The sequence below is a fragment of the Rhinichthys klamathensis genome, unplaced genomic scaffold (assembly GCF_029890125.1).
Source record: "Rhinichthys klamathensis goyatoka isolate OS25496 unplaced genomic scaffold, OSU_Roscu_1.1 h1tg000054l_1, whole genome shotgun sequence".
NCBI classification, from domain to species: domain Eukaryota; kingdom Metazoa; phylum Chordata; class Actinopteri; order Cypriniformes; family Leuciscidae; genus Rhinichthys; species Rhinichthys klamathensis.
In genome coordinates this window covers 627,825-654,469 of record NW_026606599.1, presented here as the reverse complement: position 1 = coordinate 654,469, position 26,645 = coordinate 627,825, and the positions used below count along the sequence as shown (strand labels likewise).

The window sequence follows — 26,645 nt, the reverse complement described above, 5'->3', positions numbered from 1 at the left end:
CAGAACAGGCTCAGGTTTAATATTTTCTGGGGAGCCTATTTTTAGTTAACTGTTTTCACGGGTGTTAACTGTTTAACTGTTTAGTTAACTTGTTAACTGTGAGTTACTGTTTTCACGGGTGCCTGATTTACATGTGTTGTAAAGAACAACAAAAAGTGGATGTGGAATATTTTGTGACAAAACAAATGTTTCCAGAGGGGGGAGGGGGGTAGTTAGCAAAGAAACGGAGCAGACTCAAGGGGAAAACTGTAAACATGTTTTATTACTTAACAAAACCCTGTGAATAAGGACAGGTTTCAGAACAGGCTCAGGTTTAACATTTTCAAGGGAGCCTAATTTACTTTTTTGTAAACATGGTTTTGTAAAAATAAAATTTGAGGTACTGGTTTTCAAGGGTGCCTGATTTACATGTGTTGTAAAGAACAGCAAAAAGTGGATATGGAATATTTTGTGACAAGGTTAAGAGACAATTTTTTTTAGTTGTGTGTAATTTTCAACCTGTTTTACAAGTCTCTGAGATTTTCTTTATAATTAAATAATATGAGAGTAGTTTCTTGTCTTGTCATTATGCAGCTATAATTTGGAATTGGTAAGCCTACAGCCTACTTTTTAACTTTACTTTAAACTAGTTGTCACATCACACTACAAATAAAATACATAAAAAGTATTGGTATTGGTATCGGTATCGGCAATACCAGCCTTGGTATTACTTGGTATCGGATCGAATAGGAATTAAGTGGTATCGCACATCACTAGTATGAACATCCAAACTATACAATTTTATGAATTGGTGCGGAGAGGACCAACCTGCCGCATCACAAACATGTTGTAAAGGGGCCCCCCTTGCCAAAGCCCTAGAAGAGGCGACCCCCCTGGTGGAGTGAGCCCTAAGACCTATAGGCAAAGCTTGGCCGCGAGCCTCATAAGCAAGAGCAATAGCATCCCTGACCCAATGAGACATAGTCTGCTTGGTAGCAGATCCTCCTCTGTTGCTACCCCCATAACAGACGAATAGTTGCTCCGACTTACGCCACTGACTAATGCGGTGGACATAGGCCTGAAGAGCACGATCTGGACACAGCCTATGAGATCTCTCCTGCTCCGGCGTTGAGAACGGCGGGGAGTAGAAAGCCTCAAGAGTGACAGGATGTACAGCCGAAAATGGAACCTTAGGCAGGTAATCAGGATGAGGATGCAAAATCACTTTCGCCATTCCTGGGGCAAAGTCTAAGCAGGATGGCGAGATAGACAGAGTCTGAATATCCCCAATTTTTTTTAAAGAAATGATTGCCATTAGAAAAAACATTTTTAGAGTCAGAAGTTTATCAGACGCTGATTCTATAGGTTCAAAGGGGGTGTCAACCAGACCCTCGAGAACTATAGCTAAGTCACATGAAGGGATCTTGGTTCTTACTGTAGGCCTCAGTCGCCTGGCTCCCCGAAGGAAGCGAGAGAGCAGAGGGTGTCTCCCAAGTGGCACCCCGCCAACTAAGGCGTGGCAAGCCGAAAGAGCAGCCACGTAAACCTTAAGAGTGGCAGGACATGTGCCTGTTGATAATTTCTCTTGCATGAAGTCCAGCACCGAAGCAATCTGGCAGTTAACTGGATCTACATTGTGTACAACACACCACCTTTCAAAAACACCCCATTTACTGGCATAACTTTGTCTAGTGGAGGAAGCCCTAGCACTTAGAATGGTCTCAATAATAGCGGGCGAAAGCCCAGTGTCCCTCAGTTGGTTCCCATCAGGGGCCAAACGTGAAGATTCCACAGGTCGGGCCTGGGATGGAATATTGTGCCCTCCGCCTGAGACAGAAGGTCCCTCCTCTCCGGAATCGCCCAAGGCGAGCCATCGAGGAGAGACATTATCTCCGAGAACCATACTCTGTTCGGCCAACGCGGCGCTATCAGTAAGAGGAAAGACTCTTGTTGGCGAACTCTGGCTACAACTCCCGGGAGCAGAGAAACTGGAGGAAACGCAAACAGGCGCATCTTGGGCCATGAGTGCGCCATCGCATCCAGACCCAATGGAGCTGGGTGACTCAGAGAGAAGTAGAGGGGACATTGCACTGTCTGCTGGGAGGCGAAGAGGTCCACCTCGGCTTCGTAAAATCTGGTCCAGATCTGTTTCACTACCTCCGGGTGGAGTCTCCATTCCCCCGTTGGTAGTGTCTGTCTGGACAATAGATCTGCTCCCACATTCAAATGCCCTGGGATGTAAACTGCCCTGAGTGACAGGAACTTGTCCTGGGCCCAGAGAAAAATCTGCCTCGCTATTCTGTTCAAGTTGCGTGAGCACAGACCTCCCTGGTGATTTATATAAGAGACTGCTGCTGTGTTGTCCACCCGCACTAGGACATGACAGCCCCTCAACTGATGGAAAAAATATTTCAGAGCCAGAAATATAGCCATCAACTCGAGGCAAATGATGTGCCAATCGAGCTGATGACCCTCCCGTTCCCCATGAGCTGGACGGCCATCTAAGACCGCTCCCCAGCCCATCAGGGAGGCTTCCGTCGTTAGCAGTCTGCAACGACACGGCGCCCCTAGAGTGGGACCCAAGGCGAGGAACCGGGGTCTGACCCACAGAGATAGTGTACGAAGCCTGCGGCGCGTCACTTTTATTTGCCTTTGAGGATTGGCTCTTGGATGAAATCCTCTGGCTTTTAGCCACAACTGAAACGGTCTCATGTGCAACAGCCCCAGAGGAATCACCGTGGATGCTAAAGCCATGAGACACAACATTCTTTGATACTGACGAACAGTGCGAACTTGGCCTAGCTTGACTTTGGTCATGGTCTGCTGAATGGTCTCGACTCGAGCGGGAGACATTTGTGCCCGGATCGTAATCGAATCCCAAACGATCCCGAGATAATTCGTTCTCTGAGCAGGAGAAAGTACACTTTTTTTGGTGTTGAGTTTCAGCCCTAGAGAAACCAGATGAGCTAACACGATGTCTCTGTGTTGAAACACCATCTCTCGCGATTGTGCTAGAATTAACCAATCGTCGATGTAATTCAAAATGCGAATGCCCCGGAGTCGCATTGGAGCAAGTGCTGCATCCATGCATTTTGTGTACAGTGGTTACTCAACAAGAATAATATTTTTACCGCCGCCGCTCCTGCGGCGGTAAAATTCGGGTGTGTATTTGCTGCCTTTTACCGCTAAGAGGCGCTACACTCACAGACTTTGAAAAGTGTCAGTTTATTCTCTCTATTGCGTAATCTACCGCCGCGCCGCGGCTCATTCAGAGCGATTAAAAGCTGGTAACAGATGAATTCAAGTGAAACATTGTAGAAACGAATTCATAATCACAATACTGAAATTAAATTGAATAAATAGTGAAAACATTTCAACATAAAACATTGAAACAGAAACATATTAGGCTACACCAAATGAGGGTTTAGCATAAGACGAAGTTTATTACCGTTCGGACGGTAGCTCTGTGGTTAACGCAACAACATAAACCTCACGGAGCTTCAAGCGATCCGAGATCGAATCTCACTATAGCCTATGCTGTTGGCCGACTTAATTTATGTGTTACCGTTCTTGATGCTTAAATAGGCAATTGTTTATTAGCGAGTTCATTAACTGTTTATTTATTTAAAGTCAACCGTTTTGTTTAATATTATTAATGGCACATTACAACATGAATTTGCTACATTCCAGTAGAGCCGCTGCACGACAAAGCTGATGAGGGAAGATTAGCTGATCGCGTCAGAAAATTAAAATAATGAAGCTCGTCTTTAATCTGCCAAATTATTGTTTTGTGAATCATTCATGAAATTGAGATGACACTGATACCCGGCCATAGCAACGGAAGACATTTTTCAAAACAGATCCATACATTGAACAAATCAGAAAAGACTGATTTTGTAATTGGCACAAAATGACAGACTAACTAAATAGTAGCCTATTGCTTTCAATATAAAAACAAATGAAAATGTAAAACACTAAAATTAATTTAGTTTGAAACCCCATCGCACATTTCAAGGTTTAAATAAAGTGTCGGGACAGTTTATTCATTTAAACAGGGTTGCATTGATTTCAGAGTTTATTTCCTTTGCGATCCAAAATAAGAAACACAGAATCTTATTCTTGCAACATTTTAAATCTGTATTGCCAAAGAAATTGCAGCTAAATTAAACAATTAAAACATTAGGCTTACTAAACCATAATAGTCCTAAACGACATACATTAAGAACATGCGTTTTTCTTTGCCTCTCGCACTGGATCTCTTTTTGGCAAGTTAATTTTGTCTCCCTCCCTCCCTCCAAAAAAAAAAAAACTGTAACAAATTATTTAGCCTTTGTTACTTCAAAGACACAGCATGCCTTGTTGAATTCACCTTACAATAAAACGAGGTTGATCGCGAATTATGAGCTCTGTATCTGCTGTGGCATGAACGCGTTTCGTCGACAGTTCATGTTTAGATAATGCCAGATTGTTGACAATCATTCATAGCCAGCCTACACACTGCTCAAACATTCTAAAACTCTACAAAACCAGAAGAAACAACTGGATTGAACACTTTAATTTAAATTTTCTGTGAAAAAACTTTAAATACAAAAAAAAAAAAAACTACAATAGGCCTATTTATAATTTAATAAGATATAGGGCCTTGGACACATCGAGAGATTTATCCTTAAAAGAGTTTAGCCTTTGCCTGCTCATCAGGCTATCCGACATCTCCATATGAAAGAGGAACATTAACACCTTTTGTCCTGCGCGCACGATAATTGCGACCACTGTCCCTCCAAACCCCCCACAGGCTCTGAGACTGACTTAGAGAAGTCGCAATTCACACTTAAACCGCTCTATAAATTGTTGATAATGAAGGAATTAAATAATGTAAGCTACATGTAGTGATATTTCTGTCATGAAACTTTATTACTAAATATATCATTTCAATAATTCGTTCAATTTCAATAAGTTTTTCTTTTTCTTTTTTATTCAAATAAATCTCGAACCATAGTGCTTCGTGGTCCTGCTGTTAAACTAAATAACATTTATAGAATAATTATGAACTTACATGAAACAATATCGCAACATTTCGACAAAGAAATTATTTGATCTGTTTTTACATTTTAATTCAGGGCGATTTAGCCTACATTTAATTAGAGCGAGATTTTCCCCCTTGCCTTGTCCTTTCCTCATTGGGAAGGGCTCACATCATAGCTAAACATGTTTAAGTAGATGCTCTGTACCTCTCAGTTTCAGATGGAGTACATAATCAGAAAACATTTATTAAATATTTAGACATTTAAATGCTTTAGACATAGCCTATAGTCGATTTCTTATCGTGACTGAGCTGAGGCAAGTGGCTTTCGGTTCATTTTTGTGACGCGCAATTCCCGGAGACAGAGACGAGACGACAACTAAATTTTTGTTGTTAGCCTAATATGAATACAACTTTACAGTTTTGAACGATTTAGTAGGCAAAAATACGGAGTAGCCGATTAACTTATTTTATCTGTTATGAGAAAAATAAATCCAAGTGAAAGCGCCGCCGCGTTTGTCGAACACTAATTCAACACGTCAGAAACCCGATTTTAGAACAATTTATAGCGACACTTGGTGTGGGTGTGCCAAAACACTTAATTATTAACTTCAATATTTCATTCAAAATAATCTCAAAACGCTTTGTGACATTTTGAAAAGCCGTGGTGCATAAGGCCGCTGGAACCACGAACGGACTGTAACTGAAATGCTGGTTTTGATTTTATTGTTTGTCGTTTAAACGTGCCTGTTGCATATCTTTATTTGATATATTTGTTATGGTCTATTGGTGAAGTAGCCTATAGCATTGATTACTGAGGAGGGAGGCGGTGTGGGGATTAAAATAATTCAGCAGAAGCAGGCATGTTTAGACCAGAAGGAAATCCTCGTCCCCCCCTGGCAAACCTTGCTTAAAACCATGTTTTAAAACTCCATGTAGGGAATCCAAAATATATATAGGGCCTATAGTAGGCTATATATATATATATATATATATTTTTTTTTTATTATTTTTATTTTTTTACAGAACTGCTTTTGAAATGACGACTGGTATTATTATACAGATGTAAAGTCATTCTGGTGGATACTATTTGTTCCAGTGTAAAATGGAAATGCATGGAATTTTATTTTATAAATATAAGAGTTTTAGAACTAGACAAGTCTCTCTGCATTAATAATAGGATATAAAATGCATTAATAGGCTAATATAAAATTTACAAAAGTCCAAGTTTGTTCGAGATTTGAACCCGTGTCATCTAAATGATCGAACCGTAAGTTCTACCACTCGGCCATGAATTTACTCACTGTGCAATGGCCAAACGTTTGTTTCTCCAGTGTGTTCGCTCACATGAGCGAGAAAACGTTTTATCGTTAGCCTATTGTAGACCTTTTACAGTTTTAAAAGATGATATTTTATCTGTATGACCAAACATTACGGAGTAGGCTAGCCTTTTAAGTTCTTTTAGCTGTTATGAGAAAAAATAAATTCAAGTGTAAGCGCCGCCGCGTTTGTCGACCTCTAGGCCTAATCCAACACGCCAGAATAAAACCCGATTTTAGAATAAGGCGTAGCGCCACTCTCTGTGCCAAAACACTTATAAACTTCAATATTTCGTTCAAAAACATCTCAAAACGCTTTGTGACATTTTGAAAAGATGTGAATGTATTAAACCAAGGCCACTAGGACCAGGGTCGTAACTAAAACGCGCTGCATGTTATCTCTCAATACAGGAGCAGAAGCGCCGGTTCAGATTGTATTGTTTGTTGTTTAAACGTGCGTGTTGCATATTTAAAAAATATTTAAAATGGTCTATTGGTGAATTAGGCTTTGATTACTGTGTGGAGGGGCACTGAAAAAAATGATACTTTGGACCAACCTAAAAAATTACTGTAATTTGTTACAACTAAATTTATTAGTCTTTCTCAAGCTATATTTTTGATTTGGTTTAAACTTTAAATTTTAATTTAATAGCAATCAAAATAGTTATTCTGCTCAACAAAAAGTTAAATGACTCTGAAGCAGTGTTAAAGTTAATGAGATAATTAAGTGATTAGTTGAGTGATGTTTGAGCATTATTGAAGACACCTGATGTTAACAAGCAGAATCACTGAAGGAGAAAAACATAATTTTTAAGTCACCGTTATGGTGATCAGTGTGTGTTTTAGTTGGACTCTTGACCCTTAAAACATTAACTTTAAATGTTGTTTGGCTGCTGTACGTGAGTTATAACAGCCAGATGAACAACTAGAAAAGGTGATCTGATGGTGTTGGTTGAGTTTTAACATAATCATTATTTCACAATCATTTGACCTGAATCAACTCATATTGAGTCCCATTTAGGTTTACTTTATTAATTATACCAGCACTGGCCTTGTTCAGCATAATATTTTTTAGCCTTTTCAATGAAATCCAAATTATCAATTCAATAAAAAGCAAACTTCAAAACCACTTATGTTGGCACACACAGATATCAATAATTAGCGTATGAATCTCAGCAATGGTGACAAACAGATAACCTCTGAACACAAGCTCATTATTTATTCATGCAGCAATGCATGCTGGGAGCCATGAATGAGTTTTGATTGGTGGCACCCAGAATGCACTGCAACATGCTTATTATTGTCACCATTGATACGATTCACAGGCTGATTCTTGATGTCTGTGTGTCTAAAAACGAAATAGAATCAATAAATTATTTTTTGTACATGAGACATGTTTAAAAAAAATCTTTGGATTTCATTGTAAAAGACAAAAATATTATGCTGCACAAGGCCAGTGCTGCTATAATTAATAAAGTAAACCTAATTTGGACTCAATATGAGTTCAGTGATTCAGGTCAAATGATTGTGAAATAATGATTGTTAAAACATAACCAACACCTTCAGATCACCTATTCTAGTTGTTCATCCGGCTGTTATAACTCACGTACAGCAGCCAAACAACATCTAAAGTTAATGATATAAGGGTCAAGAGCCCAACTAAAACACAGACTGATCTCCATAACGGTGACATAAAAATTCCGGTTTTCTCCTTCAGTGATTCTGCTTGTTAACATCAGGTGTCTTCAATAATGCTCAATCATGACTCAATTAATCACTTACTTATCTCATTAATTATCTCATTAACTTTAACACTGCTTCAGTGTTACTTTAACTTTTTGTTGAGCAGAATAACTTGATTGATATTAAATTAAAATTTAAAGTTTAAACCAAATCAAAAATATAGCTTGAGAAAAACTAATAAATTTAGCTGTAACAAATTACAGTAATTTTTTTAAGTTGGTCCAAAGTATAATTTTTTTGTGTTTGTTATTTGCTTTAAGGAAAACTGAACAAAACAGGTTTAAATCAGAAACTGTGATTTTCACTTTAGGCCAATATAAAAATGCACTTTAAATGAACGACACAGTAGTTTCACTTTTTTCAGTGGGGGAAATCCCCCACCAGCAAATCGCACCTTGTTACACAACCTCTTTCTGTAGCCACTAGCCTAAAATCCCATGAAGTTTTTTTTTCTATTTTTTTAACAGAACTTCTTTTGAAATTACGATTGGAATTATTATACAGATTGATATAAATTCAGTCAATCTGTTGGATGATAGCCTATTTGTTCATTTGTGTAAAACGGAAATTGTATTTTATAAATACCGGGTTTATTCGGGATTTGAACCCGTGTCATCTAAATGATTGTAACCTAAGTTCTACCACTCGACCACGACTTTTCTCACTGAGAATTACCCAGAAGTTCGGTTGTTCAGCAGTCAGTGCGCACACGAGAGAAGCGCTCTTCACTCCTCTCATTCCTCAATAGTTTAGCGACATTGCACCTAATTTATTTTCACTGACTGCGAGATAGGCCTATTTTAACTTTTGATTAATAGCCTAAAATGTTCTGCTCTAAAAGTTTGTTATATTCTGTTTAGAATGTACTTTTACTTAATTACATTTTGCTTTCTTAAATTTAACCGAATCTGTTATAGGCTCAATTATTTTTATTATTTATTTTTTTTTGTTCTAAAAGTTTGTTCTATTCTGTTTCGTTTGTTTATTTAAATTTTATTTTTTACATATTCAATCAGTCTCATTCTTGTTTTGTTTTTCAAGACCTTGTGCTGTGTTTTTTAATAAACAGCCTACAAACAGAGATATATAATAGTTCGTACAAATAAACGTCTGGCCTATAGGCTACTAGCCTACTATGTAGGCTATACTATAAATTGTATGATCGTATGTTTAAATAACATTAACCAAATTGTCTGTCTTTAATTAATAATACAATTATTACTTTAACATGCAGTTTCAACTTATTAGCCCCGCACTTACGTTTCAAAATGCGGCAATTGCGGCTGTTTTGCTAAATGCCCCCTTTGCGCCACCTGGCGGTCATTTCGCGAACAACTTTGAAATGCGACTAGTTTATTTTTGCCGCGGTGGATTTGCCGCGGCACGAGTCGCGGCGGTAATAGGCATTCTGGTTGAGTACCTACTGTATGTGCGGGGTGACAAGGCTAGGCCGAATGGAAGAACCCGAAATTGGTACGCTTCGCCCCCGAAAGCGAACCTCAGGAACTTCCTGTGTTGTGGCAATATTTCTATGTGAAAATATGCGTCCTTCAGTTCGATCGTGACGAACCAATCGCGAAGTTGAATTTGCATCACGACCGTCTTGAAGGTTAACATCTTGAACTTGAGCGCTTTGACTGTACGGTTTAACCTCTTAACCTTCGCCAGTGCGTCGGCGCACTGAAGCGTTTTTTTTTTTTTTTAGTCCAAAATTTACTATCAGATTTAATGTTATACCTTGTGTAGCAACATCGAGTTTTGCCTTAATTAGCTCAAATTATTTATAGGGAATTTTAATAATTAATCATATGATTAATATCTTGCATGTTACAGTTAAATTATCGAAATTGAAAATAGATCGATCGTATATATGAATGATAAATCATAACGAATTATAATTCCTCATTCATATATCAATGGTCTCATTACAGATCGATTACATGAGATAACTTTAAGGGAATTAATTTAGTTATCAAACAATCGGTTTGTCCTGCAAACGGCCGTAAGATTAACTTATCATTTTCTCAACAAAGTTATCCCTTTTTATAAACTCCAAGAAATATCAATTTTCTGGTCGTGAACATTAATTTTCTTGTGTTTATAAAATTTAGATTACTGAAATAGTAACAACTTGTAAAGCTTTGTAGCTAGACCAATCATTTCATTGACTTGTAAATTATGAGCTTTTTTAGACAGAAAGCAATCAAGAATATAATGGCTTTAATAATGGGACTAATAATACATTGAACTACAACTCACACAGAATATATATATATATATGTACAGTATACACCCGAAACAAACAAAACGAAAAACATTACAAACACGAAATAAATTGGATGAGAGAGGAAGATAACAATGAGGGAGAGAGAGAGAGTAAGAAGATCGGGAGAGATCTTCTGGTTTGGCAAAATTCATCACAGACACAGAACCTTTGAGACAACAAGAGTCAACAGATCTTAAACCTGGAAAGCATAGTAAAACGGGTACTTGCACGAGTAAAGCTCTTTTGGGTGGCTGATGTGAAGCAGGCATGTGTCTCTCTCGGTCATGTGGATGCCGAGCGTTCGGGGTCGTCCAGCGCGCGCTTGCGCTGGACGCTGTTTGCGCTGTTTGAATGTCCTTGGAGGTGAAGCTTGCCAGCTGAGGTCTGGGTGTGTTCATTTTCCTCGCAAGAAGAAATGAACAGAGGAGACTTCGAAAAAGATAAAATAAACTTGAAGACGACAAAAAGAGAAACGATGGATCATCACACTAAGGCGAGGTCCAGATGCACGAGGAGTCACATGATGAAACATCGAAGAGAGCAGGAAGAGCGAGTAGGAAGAGAGCGTTCAGGAAGAGGGAGTTGGAGTGAGCGTGCCGACATATATCACCTTGGAGAAATCCAGCCTCTCCCTGTCGGCTTGGCCAATCGGAGAGTTGGAAGTCACAGGCGGGAATTCAGTTTTTATTACTCTTTGTCTGAGAGCGCACGCTCGTTATCTCTGTGTGTGAGTGGGGAGGGTTTACAGTCCAAAGACACTTCGATCTTGAATGAGAGTAAAACTGATCAAAAATACACTTTACTTTATATTTATATGCATATTCGCGTTGTTCACGCCACGAGTGTTCTACAGGTAGTAAGAACGTTATCGTAAGAGGAATATACAGTTATATTCAAAATGCATAATGAAGGTATTTATAATTCACTTTATGCTACGATAAAATCATAGTTATTCCCATGTGACATGGGCAAACAGACACACATAAAAACACATCGAATACATCTGGTTAAATGTCTTTCAGTGAGGATATTGGAGAAAGATTTGTGTGTGTGTGTGTGTGTGTGTGTTGGAATGGGTAATTGTCCGTCAGCATTCAGGCATTCCTTTGTGGATCGACCCACTCATTACACAATGCTCTGTTTGTGAGGTGATCAAATCAGGGGAGACCCCTAAGGGGCTGTTCTCTGGTAAATCTTCGGCCAGACTCATGAGATGTTGTCTCGAGTCACATGTCCTAAACAAAGCATTTCTTTATTCATTAGAAAAAAACGCTGCATGTGCGAATCAGAGTCAATGATTTAATCAATTCAAAACACTATTCCTTTGTTTGAATGCAAGAATGGAGGGGAACTTAACTAAATTACAATCTAGTTAATTTACTCCAACATGCCAGAGCTGGCTCAACTACCCATCTGATTATCACTACAAAGGTTAAAGGATTAGTTCACCCCAAAATGAAAATTTCCTAATCATTTACTCAACCCAATGCCATCCAAGATATCCATGTCTTTCTTTCTTCAGTGGAAAATAAATTAAGTTTTTTGGATTGTGAAAATTTTATCTTCATTTAATGGACTTCAATGGCAACCAACTCAGTCAGTTGCTATTGTTTCCTCAAAAAACTTGATTTCTTTTCCACTGAAGAAAGAAAGACATGGATATCTTGGATGGCATTGGGGTGAGTAAATTATTAGTAAATTTTCATTTTGAGGTGAACTAATTCTTTAGGATTAAAATAAAAATGTTTAAATGTAATATTTTTCTCCTGGTCCTTATTGTAAATTGGTCATAAAAAATATAAATAATTATCGATATCGACCAATGCAGAGCTGCCAACTTTTGAGTTTAGCTTGACGTGGCCTCGAGAGTTTGCGTAGTGTAACAGCGCAGCGCTTCTGTGTTGTACATCACACGTAGGCTCACTATTGGGCGTACAACACAGAAGCGCTGCGCTGTTACACTACGTTAAATCTCGAGGCCCACAGAGAAGGAAATGAATAGTTGAATAAAGTCATTATTTTTGTTTGTTTTTTGCGCACAGAAAGTATTCTCGTCGCTTGATAAACTGAAGGTTGAGCCACTGTAGTCACTTGGACTATTTTAACGATGTCTTTAATAACTTTTGGGCCGGCCAGTTTCAAACCCTTAAGAAGCCGGTGATCCAGCTCTCAGATTTAACCCTCTGGGGTCGGCGGTCTCGCCGGCGATACCAGCTCACTTTTTTCCTTATCAGTGCAAAAGAGACTCAAATTACTCTGTTGATTTTGATCTTACATATAAGTGTTGTACATCATTCGATCCTGTTAAGTTTGTATTTTTTTTGTGGAACCTCATAATAAAAACAAAGTGTTGTGCTTTTCGCCTAATAAAGAAAAATAAACATGATGCGCGTTCTGCGTTCTCTCTGTCAGTGAAGTCCATTCTGAAACGCGTCAGAAAAATGAACTGTAACTCTGCAAATACTGGTAACACTTTAGAATACTGTATCTTACTTACTGCATTACTAATAAGGAATCATTGAAGAACTAGTAGGTAATTCTTCATTTACTACTTCTTCACTGCTGTTAACTACTAAGTAAGATGGGTTAACTAATCAGTATGTAATAGAATTTTATGATTGTGTTAAGTAACAGTTAGTTAATCAATAACTAATGAATTCTGGCATACCTCCTGAAGAACTACCATGAATTATCTATTAATTAAGGTTCAAGAAAAATAACTATGAAGTAACTACTAATGAACAGTCGTACACAGTAGTCACTACAATAATCCAGTTTTTTTTTAGCATTGTAGTGGTGGATGCAGTACACAAATCAAGTACTTGAGTAAAAGTAAAGATACCCCAATAAAATATTACTCCAGTACAATTATAATTAGGCCATTTTCAAAATTACCTTAGTAAAAGTACAAAGGTAATTATTTTTTAAAGTACTTAAAAGGTAAAAAGCATATTATTATACTTAGTTCTTATACATTTTAAACTTATTTTGCACCATTCAAGTTCCGGCAATATCATGGTAGCCTACATTTTACAGTGATTTGGTGATGCAAAAGCGCGGGCATTTGCATCCTCTTCTGGAGAGTTCTCAGCGCCGCCGATTTGGTGCATTTCTTCTGCGAAAAACAGGTTTGTGTACGTTTTATTTAATCTGTAAAATCATTACTGTGCTGTAAATGATTTTATTTTATGCAAGGCAACATACAAGGACGCAATGTCAGTAAGCCTAGCTGAGTCTGTCTTTTTTGCGTGATGGAAACGCCTGATCCCTTGCATAAAACAAATTACTTTATTCATAAATATAGTAAATCTATTTACATCAGATGTTAAATAAGTTCTTAGAGCTGTGCACTGTTTGTTTATGGGCAGTGAAACGCAGGGCGGCGGTCTGAAGTTAAGCAGTTTCCCCGCCGAACACGAGCCCAGCTCCCGCAAGAGATCCAGCAACACTACCGTGGAGACGCGAGAACAGTTGATAACTTGAATTACTTTTATAGGTTTAACTTTTGATTATAAATGTTTGTTAAACAAGTTTAAATGTAGGCAGTATACATGTTAAAACAAAATATCATCTGAAATAAAGGAAGATATCATGTAGCTTAAACGAGTCATTGTCGTGTATTTTACAAAGGTGATTACGTTAATAGTGTTTTTTTAACAGTAAGTTTTATTTGAGTCAGGAGTATGTGGTAATTCTTTATTAATTACTAATGGGTTCCCTATTTTCACTTTAAAACACCATTTCAGGTTATCAGTTGCCTAATTCCTGGATAGTTATTTGATAATTCTTTATTAATTACTAATGGGTTCCCTATATTTTCACTTTAGAATACTGTTCCAGGTTATAAGTAATTCCTGAAGAATTATCTAATAATTATTTATTAATTACTAATAAATTCCCTATATTTTCACTTTTGAACACTGTTTCAGGTTATAAGTAGCCTAATTCCTGGATAATTATTTGATAATTATTTATTAAATACTAATGGGTTCCCTGTATTTTCACTTTAGAATACTGTTCCAGATTATAAATAATTCCTGGAGAATTATCTAATAATTATTTATTAATTACTAATAAGTTCCCTATATTTTCAGTTCCCCTCAGTTGTTGCCTAAAATACATGAATTTACTCAATGGCATAATATGCTGAGGAAAACAGACACACACAGTACTGTATATAAAATATAAAAACTAATCTAGGTTAATTTTGTATGACTGTTCATTAGTTACTACTTAGTTATTTTTCTTGAACCTTAATTAGTAGATAATTAATGGTAGTTCTTCAGGAGGTATGCCAGAATTAATTAGTTATTGATTAACTAACTGTAACTTAACACAATCATAAAATTCTATAACATACTGATTAGTTAACACATCTTCCTAAGTAGTTAACAGTAGTGAAGAAGTAGTTAATGAAGAATTACCTATTAGTTCTTCAATAATTCCTTATTAGTTATGCAGTAAGTAAGATACAGTATTCTAAAGTGTTACCCAAATACTCAGTCAAACAGGTATACAGACACACAGGCATGAAGCCTGAATTATCTTCTTTTAAATGAAGTAATTTATATAAAAAACAAATTTTCTCATTTTATGTAATCTGTACGAAAAGAGAGGGATGATAGTCGTTCTCGTCTCAGCTCATTAAAGTTAATTTGACCACGCCCACGGACCGCGCGCTCTATTCAAACACAAATGCTCTGAGGCGATCCACGCCCACACATCAGCTGGATAACCCACCGAAAGAGACTCAGATTTACGACGCTGTGAGGAATAATGGTACTATCTTAATAATAATCCTGGAAAGAATTACCTCAGAAGTACAGGTAGTTTCATTTGGAGGAGCAACGGATCCAGCCGAGGAATAGGTACATTCTTTATTTTCAAGTGCTTTGTGCTAATCGCGATATGAAATAGTGTCTGTAAACAAAAAGACTGTTTGAATCGCGTTTTTGTGTGTGAATGAATGAACAGCTTTTACCTAACTATATTCCAATACTGAGATGAGTAAAAATCGACTGAAATATGTTGAAATAAAATATTTTTGTATAAGCAACGTATTAAACTGCAAATTAACATTTATATGTCCTAATCATAAAAACGATGTTACATATGAAAGACAAGATGTCGTTTTTACTGTAAAATACTGCCACATCAAATAACCTTGTTTGCTAGATGTTATTATAGTGTTTGTTCGATTGTAGGCTATATTCAAACTAATTAATCCGCAACTGTGAAATATGTATGATAAAATGTATACTTTAGTATATACAAAGAAAGATTACATTTGAAATATAGTTAAAATTTTAATTGTTGCTGTAATTGTAACCTTTTTATTAAAATAGCAAAAATATATGTAGGCTACATATAAATAAATCTTAGGTAAATCTTAAAAGCTCAATATAAGCCTCCTCTTTAAATTATTTGTATTGTGTTTTATTAGTGACACATTTGGGATATATTCCCAAACTTTCTGTAAAAACAGTATGATAATTAACTGCACAATTACTAGAAATTTTTACATTTGATATTATACAATTTGCAAGCACAATTTGAAAAATAAATAAATAATTGGAACTGTGAACCAATTTTGTATTATATAGGCATATATATTGTCATTCTTGTGGCTCACCTGAATGAAAGGGTCATTAGTATGCAGCCCTATTATGCGCTCATTATACGGGCCCATTGTCTTCTCAGGTGTGAATCACAGCAGGTCACACCCCTGCGCATATTGCCTTTCCAAACAAAAAGTGTCATTTTTAAATTTAAACCAATCTATTGTTTTATGTGAATGATAAGGCAGGATGATTTTCAGATCATTTTGAAGAAAAAACTCTAGGCGACAACATCCATTAGTCAAAAGTCTTGTGGACACATATTTAGTATGTGTTTTGTGGCCTTATTTCAGAAACTTTAAGTTTTAGTTTTTTCAATAACCACGCATAAACAATATTTTCTCAAAAATACAAACATGTACATACATGTTGATAACACATTATGTTAGCCCTGTTTGTGCTAAATAGAGTGTAATTACACCTTTGCCAGTAATATGTTTATAAGCAACTGAAAAAAGCACAAATGTCAGAGTATGTCAAAACATCTCAAGGACCCCAAAAACACCTTGGACCCCAGAGGGTTAATCAAAAATATCTTAATTTGTGTTCCGAAGATGAACGAAAGTCTTACGGGGTTGGAACAACATGAGGGAGAGTAATTACTGACAGAGTTTTTATTTTGGGGTGAACTATCCCTTTAAGCAGCAGTAACTGGTTTGGTGATAGAAAAACAATAAGGGATACAGGCATAGCAAGCAATCTGAAATAGCAATCACAACATTATAGGTGGCTACTAAAGATGAGAGTAACGTTACTCCACATAACTTAAGTTTTTGTGACTGTGCTGTTCCTGACTGATGCAGAGGCAGAGAATAACTAGGTAGTTAATAGTACCTGTAGCATTAACGTTAAAGGCTGTGAAAACGTCTCCGTCGGAGCTCTCACGGAAACGTTTTCGCTGAATTCCTCTCAGGCAAAAAGTGAAAGATTTCAACACAAAGACGAAAACAAAATAAATACAACCACAAGACAAAGCCGTGTATAAACAAACGTAAATTTGAGTAATAGTCTGTTATTAACAGAGCTTAACGTTAAAGGCTGCTAAAACGTCTCCGTCGGAGCTCTCACGGAAACGTTTTCGCTGAATTCCTCTCAGGCAAAAGTGAAAGAAATCAACACAAAGACGAAAACAAAATAAATACAAAGACATAAATATAAATATAAAGACAAAGCCGTGTGTAAAGTAACGTAAATTTGAGTATTAACAGAGCTTTTCTGTCACTGACGACGAGTCAGAAATTCAAGTGCTGCTTCTTTCGCGCTTTTTTCCCACAGATTCTAGAGCTTTCTAGACTGGGTACACCCCGCCCACTCTGCGGGCACTTTGATTTCGCCCTGCAGCTCAGAAACAGCTCTGGAAACTTGCACGTTTATCTCTCCTGTTTCCGAAGAAAAAAATATTTAACACTGATTTTTGTAAAATAAAAATCCCATGGTACATATTTATGAGTTAACCAGACAGCCCCAATTTTGGCAAGTAATGCACATGACATAGCCTACCCAAAATAAAGAGGTTTCTGCTCATAAGTCATTGTGAATAGACACATAACCAACATACATTTAGACAGCTTGAGAGTTTTGGCTCAAGTTCAAAACTCAAAATTAATCAGATGTTATTAATATTGAGATATATAAGCTCAAAAATAAAAACAAGAGTTAAGAGAATTAAGAATATATTTATTAAATGTATACAAATATTAATATTTTGATATTAATATACATAATTATGTGAATATACTATTGGAACTTATAACCAATTGTCATGCTTCATTTCAAATCTGAGGATGATATCTAAAAAAATTATACGTTTATGAAGCCTATATTGTTAGACCATGTCAGGGGAGACTTTAGAGAAGTTTAAGATAAGGCTTATCAAATATTTTATGGCCCTGTTAACACCCATTTTGTCACGGATTGGTGTAGGCAGGAAGCACGAGGAGACGAGGAATAACTTCTAACAGGAATTTAATGTACAAAGCACATTAAATTGCTGGGACGGGACTCTGGAGGGCTGGTCTCGGCGGGACGAGACTCTGGAGGGCTGGTCTCGGCGGGACGAGACTCTGGAGGGCTGGTCTCGGCGGGACGTGACTCTGGGATGATGGCCCACTTGGCAGCACGTATAGACATCAGCGGGGGTTCGGACACGCTGGAAAACATCCCTGGATGGCCATAAACGGACGGCGGTCTCTGGCTGGACTTCGACGGGACGAGGTTTACTTGACTCGGCGGGACGAGACTCTGGAGGGCTGGTCTCGGCGGGACGAGACTCTGGAGGGCTGGTCTCGGCGGGACGAGACTCTGGAGGGCTGGTCTCGGCGGGACGAGACTCTGGAGGGCTGGTCTCGGCGGGACGAGACTCTGGAGGGCTGGTCTCGGCGGGACGAGACTCTGGAGGGCTGGTCTCGGCGGGACGAGACTCTGGAGGGCTGGTCTCGGCGGGACGAGACTCTGGAGGGCTGGTCTCGGCGGGACGTGACTCTGGAGGGCTGGTCTCGGCGGGACGTGACTCTGGGATGATGGCCCACTTGGCAGCACGTATAGACATCAGCGGGGGTTCGGACACGCTGGAAATCATCCCTGGATGGCCATAAACGGATACGGTGTCTGACCTGACAGTTGACACAAGTGCGGCGTTCAGATTCTCAGGCTGGGCGGGCGAGATGTGCACTGGCTCTGGATGGGTGGTTTCCTCTCCGTGAGTGTCGCAGGGCCCGACGGTAAATGGCGACCCATTATGGAGAAGCACCCACTCGACGAAAGTCTCAAAGTTCTCTCGAGGTCCCAAACCGGGTAGGTGTGCCTTAGTCTCTGCATTGAGGCCAGTGTGGAAGAAAACACTCAATGAGCGATCGGGGAAAGAGCTAAGGCATGCCAGGTCGAGATAAGCCGTGGTGTGAGCCTCGAGAGATTGCTGGCCTTGTTCCAGCAACATCAGCTGCATCGAAGCATTCATCGTTGATTTTGGGTCGGTTATTCTGTCACGGATTGGTGTAGGCAGGAAGCACGAGGAGACGAGGAATAACTTCTAACAGGAATTTAATGTACAAAGCACTCAGGAGATGCAACACATACCATGTAAACGCAACACATACAATAACCAACCAGGAGTGAGGGAGAACACTGGGTTTACATACACAGGGAATGGGTCATGGCAACAAGACACAGCTGGGGCAAATTAACTAGACACAGGTGGAGGAACTGAACACAAACGAGGAGCGGGAAAACTGAGACACAGGACTAAACCAAAACACAGAGACGGGGAAAACTAAGAAACACAGGTCATACTTGTGACACATTTACAGTCACAAAACAAACAAACAAAACATATTCTTGGAATCTTATGCGAATTCATTAAAAATATATATTGTATGGAATAGAAAGCTCATGCAGCAGGTGCATCAGAGTACAAGTATACACGTTTAAAATAACACATTTTAATTTATTAATATTACACCTTTACTTAAAGCTCACCATCGAGTATTTATATCATATTCCGGTAATGAATTCTGAACAACAATAATCTGTGGCCGTGCATGTGAAAGGGGTACAAAGAAAGATATATATATAAAAAAGGAAAATTACAGTAGTTTACTTTACTATTTACAGTACTATAGTGGCTAAATTGTGATTTTTTTTAACAGTAATGCTTTGGCTACTGTGATTTCAACTGTAATGCTTGGACTACTGTGATTTTTAAGGTCTTACTGTAAACTTTACAATATTCTACTGTAAAAATATTATACAGTAATGTTACTGTGAAATCTACAGTAAATAACTGTAGATTTCACAGCCATTTTTTACAGTGTACTATATTTCTATAAGTTGGTAGGTCATGTAAAAAAAAATAAGGCTTCACATATTTTCAAAGCAAAGCTTTATTTTGGCAAATTATGACAACTCACATCTGTGAGTTAATAATATGGGAAAGTCTGACAGTCAGATGAGTAAATGTCTAAACAGACTAATGTAATTACTGATAACATAACTCTCACAAGCACAAGAACACATGTTTCGCACTCATCACACAAGCTTGTGCAATATAAAACAGAATATAATCTTTTTAATCAACCTGATTGCAAAAATATCTTTGAACTGTAAGAAGCCATCAAATCAGAGCACTTGAAATGTAAGCCTACAGAACAGTAACAGTACCTATAGTATATTTATTGCATCTTCTGCTTCTTGAAATCCTACATAAACTCCTGACTCTGATGGATATTTTTGGCAAATGGCACCAACCACACACGATGGCAATGGTTTTCGGTTGCCTCTTTCTAAAGTATCTCCCTTCAGGGCCCACTCCATAAAAATGCGGTACGACACCAAGCTGTATTGACTGAGAAGATAGCACATCATAAAAATAAGCTTGAAAATGCATGCTGACAGGATGCATTCTAAATCTTTGACTCATGCATTGTAATGATTGCTGGAATCACTTACTCTAACGATAGCTGGCCGTCAGGTCCACTCGGCATGGGACGTTTTTTCCAGTTTATTTTGTCTAACCGGTAAAAAAAATCAACCACGGCAGGATGCAGCATCGCTAAGAAGTCCTCGGATGTTGCGACACATGCCACTTCCTCATCAGGTAGATCGACCCTTGCCATTGATGGCAAGACCTGTTCCCACTCGTTACAACACAGGCACTCACTTTCGGTCAGCATTGGTTGACAAGCCCACACTTACACCACCAGTTCAAATCTGCTCTCCTACTCCTTTCTGTCGCAGTCTGTTCAGCCATACTTTCTTGGCTTTCACGTTCCAAAAGCTCATCTTCAGTGTATTCCGGTTCAAATAGATACGGTTCGGGATCAGAACCAAAGTATATGTCCTCTGGCAGGTTGTCACGTTGGTTATGTTGACGGAAGGTGGCCTATTTTCAGGCGCTGCGTCATATCATTACGCCTGCTGCTCTCATGGTACGACAGTAAAGTTTCTTGATTATTACGCAGGAATGAGAGTATAGTTCCTAGCCATATCAGCCTAGAAAATCGCAACTTTACATTTTCCGTCGGTCTTAGTGCACAATGTAACTACAGTCAAATTTTAAATAGGAAAAATATCGAAACTCTTTGGTCATTTTTTTTGGAGAAATGCTAATGGTCTTGTCCACTTCAATGATGTATGCTAAGCTATGCTAAAAGTGGTACCGCCAGAACCGGAGATCGGCTGAATGGATTCAAAAACGGTAAAACTCAAAAGTTTAACTCTGGGGGAGTTATAAAATGAGCCTATTTCCAAAAAAAGTGGAGAATCCCTTTAAAACCACTGAAATCATTATACAAACAAGCACTTAAAACTCTAGACAAAAGGCCATTTCGTTACCATCATTGCCATATTCTAAAGAATTATAAACTGCTTAGTTGGGAAAACCTCATAAAAAACAGAAATGTCTGCTTAGTTTATAAGATCATGCACAGTTTAGCTCCTCCGCCTTTGTCTGGCCTTGTCAACTTTAAATTGTTTGCAAACAGAGTTACAAGAGGTGCAGTTAGGAGGGACTGCACACTTCCACTCAAAACAACTGCATTCAGTCAGGCCGTCTTTTCATTCACGGCATCACATCAATGGAACCATGGGCGTAGGTTTGGTCTCAGCTTTGGTGGGGACATCCCCCGCCCCCAATCCCAATCCCCCGCCCCCCCCCCCCCCCCCCCCCCCCCCCCCAGCCGGGAATTATTTTGTTGTAAGATAAGTAACAGTGCTTTAATGGTGATTTCCTTTGTCATTTCTATTGTTCTCAATTGTAAGTCGTTGGATAAAAAGTGTCTGCTAAATGAATACATGTAAATCTGTTGTGGTTTGATGCTGTCTTTCCTGCATACAAAATGGTTAATTAATTTTGTAGTCTATCCTATGGCTAGCAAGTTTAACCCTCCTACCAGATATTGTTATTTTGGATATTATCAATCAAATAATGATTTATTATATTTGAATAACCAACAGTGTTAACTTTTGCCTTTTTAACATTGCCAACATGTTTTTCCAGCACATGTGTCTAAGCAAGTAGGCTACACTCACAAATACATTACATAAACAGAATGTAGAAACGAAAAATGTCTCAGATGATCCACTGTTTATGACGGCAAGATTCTAAGTTAAGGTAGGCTAATTAACATTCAGTGACTTGCTAACATAGCATTCTATCATGATAGTGCGATTTCTTTGAGTCTATCTGTGCTGCACACCCCTAATTAATGCTCCTAACCTTGAAAGATTGCAGAAGCTTCAAGCTAGGTTTAACTGTAACAATATCCTGGGTAACCAGGATCACCAGTTAATACTATTTTCCACTAGAATCTGCATTTGAAAGCCTGGTCAGTCACTACTACTGCTAGTTATTTTTGCCTACTTACACTCTGCTTTATGAAAAAGCTTCGTATGTCCCCTTTCTTCTTCTTGGGTGACATAGCTGATCTACAAAGTACAAAAAGGGGCAAAAAACCGGAATATTAAAATGTTTTACTCTGGCCTTTGTATATGGCAGGCAGAGAGACAGCCCTGGTAACTTACCGTCGGCGTCGTCACGCGCGCACACACACACGTCACCACCCGCTCGCTGCCAGTGAGTGCAAGCACAAAAAGTAGTCCCGGCCCGCGCGTGTAGCCTGCCTGTCAGAGACCCCGCCGCCAATCAAATTACGGCGTATCTTGTACTGTCGTCGTCCTGGCCGTTGGAATCGATCCAAATGCAGCGCAAATATCAAAATAGCAGTTCAAAGGAGCTTGCTAAATATTGGTGGGGACAAATTTGTCATCTCAAAATATTGATTGGGACTAGTACCTAGCGTCCCCCCCTAAACCTACGCCCTTGAATGGAACTCAGTACCACCATCAGTTAGAGAGTGCCCATCCTATTACTCATTTAAGATTAATGTTAAGAAATGGCTTATTGAAAATCAACACTGTCAACACTGACGCTGGTCCCATCCACCAACAATAACTGTATCATCTATTATCATCTATTTTTAGATTTTATCTGCTCGTCTTGTTTACTCGATTGTTTGTCTAATTTTTTACCTTTTGTTTATTGTATAAAGAATTTTATTGTATTATAACAGTTTACTATTTGAGGATGCCTAATAACATCTGGCAAGGGGACTGCCGATGAAAACTAGCCTGTGGCTAACTCGGGTACGCTTACATTTGTTCTGAATGTTGATCAGTGTACATTGTCCCTTTTCAAATAAACAAATTATTTATTTTATTTATTTTTTTCTGAATTGATTTCATAATCATTGCATTTGTGGTTTTAGAACATTGTTAAGGGTTTCTGTCATAATTTGCATCAGTGTGATTAGTACTTTCCCTTAAAAATTGTGCTTTTAACCATTTTAAGTTCAGCGTCTCATTGGTACGCGTGTCCTTCTACACAGGGATGAGAGAGTAGGCCTTCTGATGTGAAGTGTGAGATTTCTCTTTCTAGATGCTCGTTGAAGTGTCCAGAGAAACTCTCTCGCTGACAGAGAGGAACTCAGTCATATAAAGATGTGTCCTCTAGTGGTGAAGGATAGAAGTGCAATTATTACAGTGTAGTGGCTTTACAAGAACAAGAAGTTTTACAAGAACAAGCACCACTCACATTTACTACACATTTTAGTCCAGTTAAGTAAGAGATATAAGATTATAAGTTTACTTAGTACATCGTAATAAATGAATAAAGTGTGTGAAAGGTTTGATATTGTGTAGTTTGTGCTCCTCCATCAGCAGCTGCAGTTTCTCTCAGCTGTATCAGTGCAGTCACTGTGACGTCTGACTGACAGAGGTTTTTGTACGACTCTTTATCACTGTGTGAACACATAACCACTGTGATAACTCTGACAGTAATAATCTCCTGTATCTTCAGTCTGGACTCCACTGATGGTCAGAGTAAAATCACTGCCAGATCCACTGCCACTGAATCTAGAGTGAGTTCCAGTATAACGGCTTGATGTCAGATATATGAGGAGTTTAGGAGCTTCTCCAGGTTTCTGTGAGTACCAGTGTAAGTAAGTACCACCATGCACATCACTGCTGGTTTTACAGTTTATTCTGACTTCTTCTCCTGGTTGAACTGCTGATATTGATGGACTCTGAGTTACAGTGATCTGTCCTCTACACTCTGAAAGAAAACACAAATAAACATGAAAATAATATATATGATGATATACAGTATATGATAAATATATTTCACATTTTAAGAGAACTAACAATCATTGTAAAAATGGTTTGTTTATCACCTTATAATTGTATATTAAAATGATCAAAACAACAATGGCATATTATATTTATATTAAAAAGTAACAACCTTGAGCAAACAGTGCAATGGTCCAGATGAAGATGATGATGTTGTTCATAGTTGTAGTTTAGTCTTGTGTGATGATGAAGAGTGTGTTGTGTTCTGCTCTCAGTCATGAAGTGTTAAACTCACAGCACTATAAACACTCTCAGAGCACTGAAGCATGTGCTGACAATGCAAAGAAGTGGGCAGGATTTACAACAGCTTGTGCTGAGAACAAACTCATATACACTAGAGTTACACAATCATGACTTTATTTAGTATGTTTATTGTGACTCCTGAGACACTGAGGATGTGCAGATGAACGTCCATCTCTGTGTCCATATTCAGTCATGTGACCATCATCACTGCTACACTTCCACTAGATGAAGCGCCATCACTAAAGTACGATCATGAATCATGAGTGTGTTCAGAAAGTATCAGGACTGATTGTGAATCTCTAATCAGAGTTCATGGTGTCACTCCATCTATCATGAAGCCTCATGTGTGTCTGAAATCATCAGATGGAGAAGAAACAGGCTGTTAAAGATGGACACATATTAGAGCTTGTTCACGTTTCATGATCTTGTGTGGAGATTCAGAACCAGTCCAGATACTTTTATAACACACCTTGAATATGAAAACATGATTGACTGTAGAAAAACACCTTTTATATTTTCATTGTCACACTTTCTATCGACTTTGGCTCTAATATTCAATAAAGTCATTATTTGAACAGATTCTCACTGAAGATTGAAGTGTGAAGCTGCAGGTTTTTCTGTGAATCATGATGATTGATCTGCATATGAAGAACAGAAGCATCATTATAAGAAACGTCTCGGTTACGTTCTGTCGGATGACGACGAATGGGGGTTTCGCTTAGAAGCCTATCAACTTCGAGTATTACAAAACGAGCCAATGGCAAAGAAATGCCATGGGTCTGCGGAATTTGCATAGCGCAACTCCGCCCCACCTCGTGGGTATAAAAGGAGGAAGCCGTCAGAATGCAGATATGTTTCTTCGCTGAGGAGCCAAGACTGAGCTCAGGCGATCCCCGCGGAAAGTGGCAGGAAGACGGAACGTCTCCGTTCCCTACTCAGGGAACGAGGGTTACATCCGTAACCGAGACGTTCCCTTTCGTTGTCACTCCGAGTTCCGTTGGATGACGACGAATGGGGATACCAGTCTAATCACGCCACCTTCTCGGCTGTCTTCCAGTGCCCTGCGTAAATTTGAGATCCCTGTCGTGAGACTAGCACGGACGAAGGACTCCTATTTAGCACAGGAATACCAAGGTACACTGGGGAGAATATCCCATAGCTTAGAGGAAATATGCAATTACTGCCAACCCAGAGGGGGGTGGGGGGTGGGGGGGTTTCAGGCCATAAACACTGGCGCCGACGTCAGGAGTGCTGGTGGAACTCAGGGCTTTCGGGGAAGCTCACCTGAGGAGAATATCGCACGTATCCAGTCCGTAGAGTGGAATGGTGAGCAAGCGAAGACACCTGAGCGGGTCCGGTACTAGCTGGTTGAAGCGAGTACATGAGAGGACACTGGCTCCACTCGGAGATTGTAAAATCTGGCGAATGTGTTAGGTGTCGCCCAGCCTGCAGCTCTGCAGATGTCTGTTAGCGAGGCGCCATGCGCTAAAGCCCAAGAGGATGCCACACTCCGGGGGGAGTGCGCTGTCACACAAAGGGGGCACGGTCGGCCTTGCTGCTGGTAAGCCAAAGCAATGGCGTCCACTATCCAGTGAGACAGCCTTTGCTTGGAGAGAGCCTTTCCCTTCAGCTTCCCACCATAACAGACAAAGAGCTGGTCTGAGGTCCTGAAACACTGCGTTCTGTCTACATAGGCGCGGAGAGCACGTACTGGACAGAGCAGTAGGGATGGGTATCGTTAAGGTTTTAACGGTATTACCACTCTTACCGGTACTGCTTATCGATCCGGTACTTTAACGGTATTCTTATCGGTTCTTTTTGTTTTATTAGGGGTGTGCAAAGCAGCCGGTATTTGTATCTGTATTTGTATTTGTTGAGGGGGGAAAAGTATTTTTATTTGTATTTGAGTAAAATTCAAAATAGGCCTGAAAATCTAGTTTGAAGTTGACTGGATTGTCGACGGGGGGGTGGGGGGTGACTAGCTTTCATAACGCACACAGGCAAGGTCTCTAGCTCTCTCCCTCTCTTACGTGCGCGCGCTACACGGTTTGGAGCACAGTATGTTCTGTCTCGCATGCGCGTTGTGTTAGATTCCGGGAGATTTGAACTTATTTCAGGGAGCCGCTATCAATAGAAACTTGGGATGTCTGCGTACCATATAACTCCCACAAGAGCATACAATTCGACACAATTACACAAGCATTTTTTAACCGAACGTTAAAGGCACACTGCGGAACTTTTGGCCACTAGTGGCGCTCGACTAGACTTTCACGTCTAGC

The 26,645-nt window shown here is 39.1% G+C and overlaps 1 gene segment (V, D, J or C); it reads right to left on the bottom strand.

Moving 5' to 3' along the window:
- LOC130083254 (Ig kappa chain V region Mem5-like) overlaps positions 1–24,322 on the bottom strand; it is a 97,929-nt gene extending 73,607 nt beyond the window's left edge. The window contains 2 exon segments of the V gene segment in view: positions 23,746–24,049; positions 24,236–24,322. Coding sequence covers positions 23,746–24,049; positions 24,236–24,284 — 353 coding nt within the window.
- Between the last annotated feature and the right edge of the window lie 2,323 nt (positions 24,323–26,645).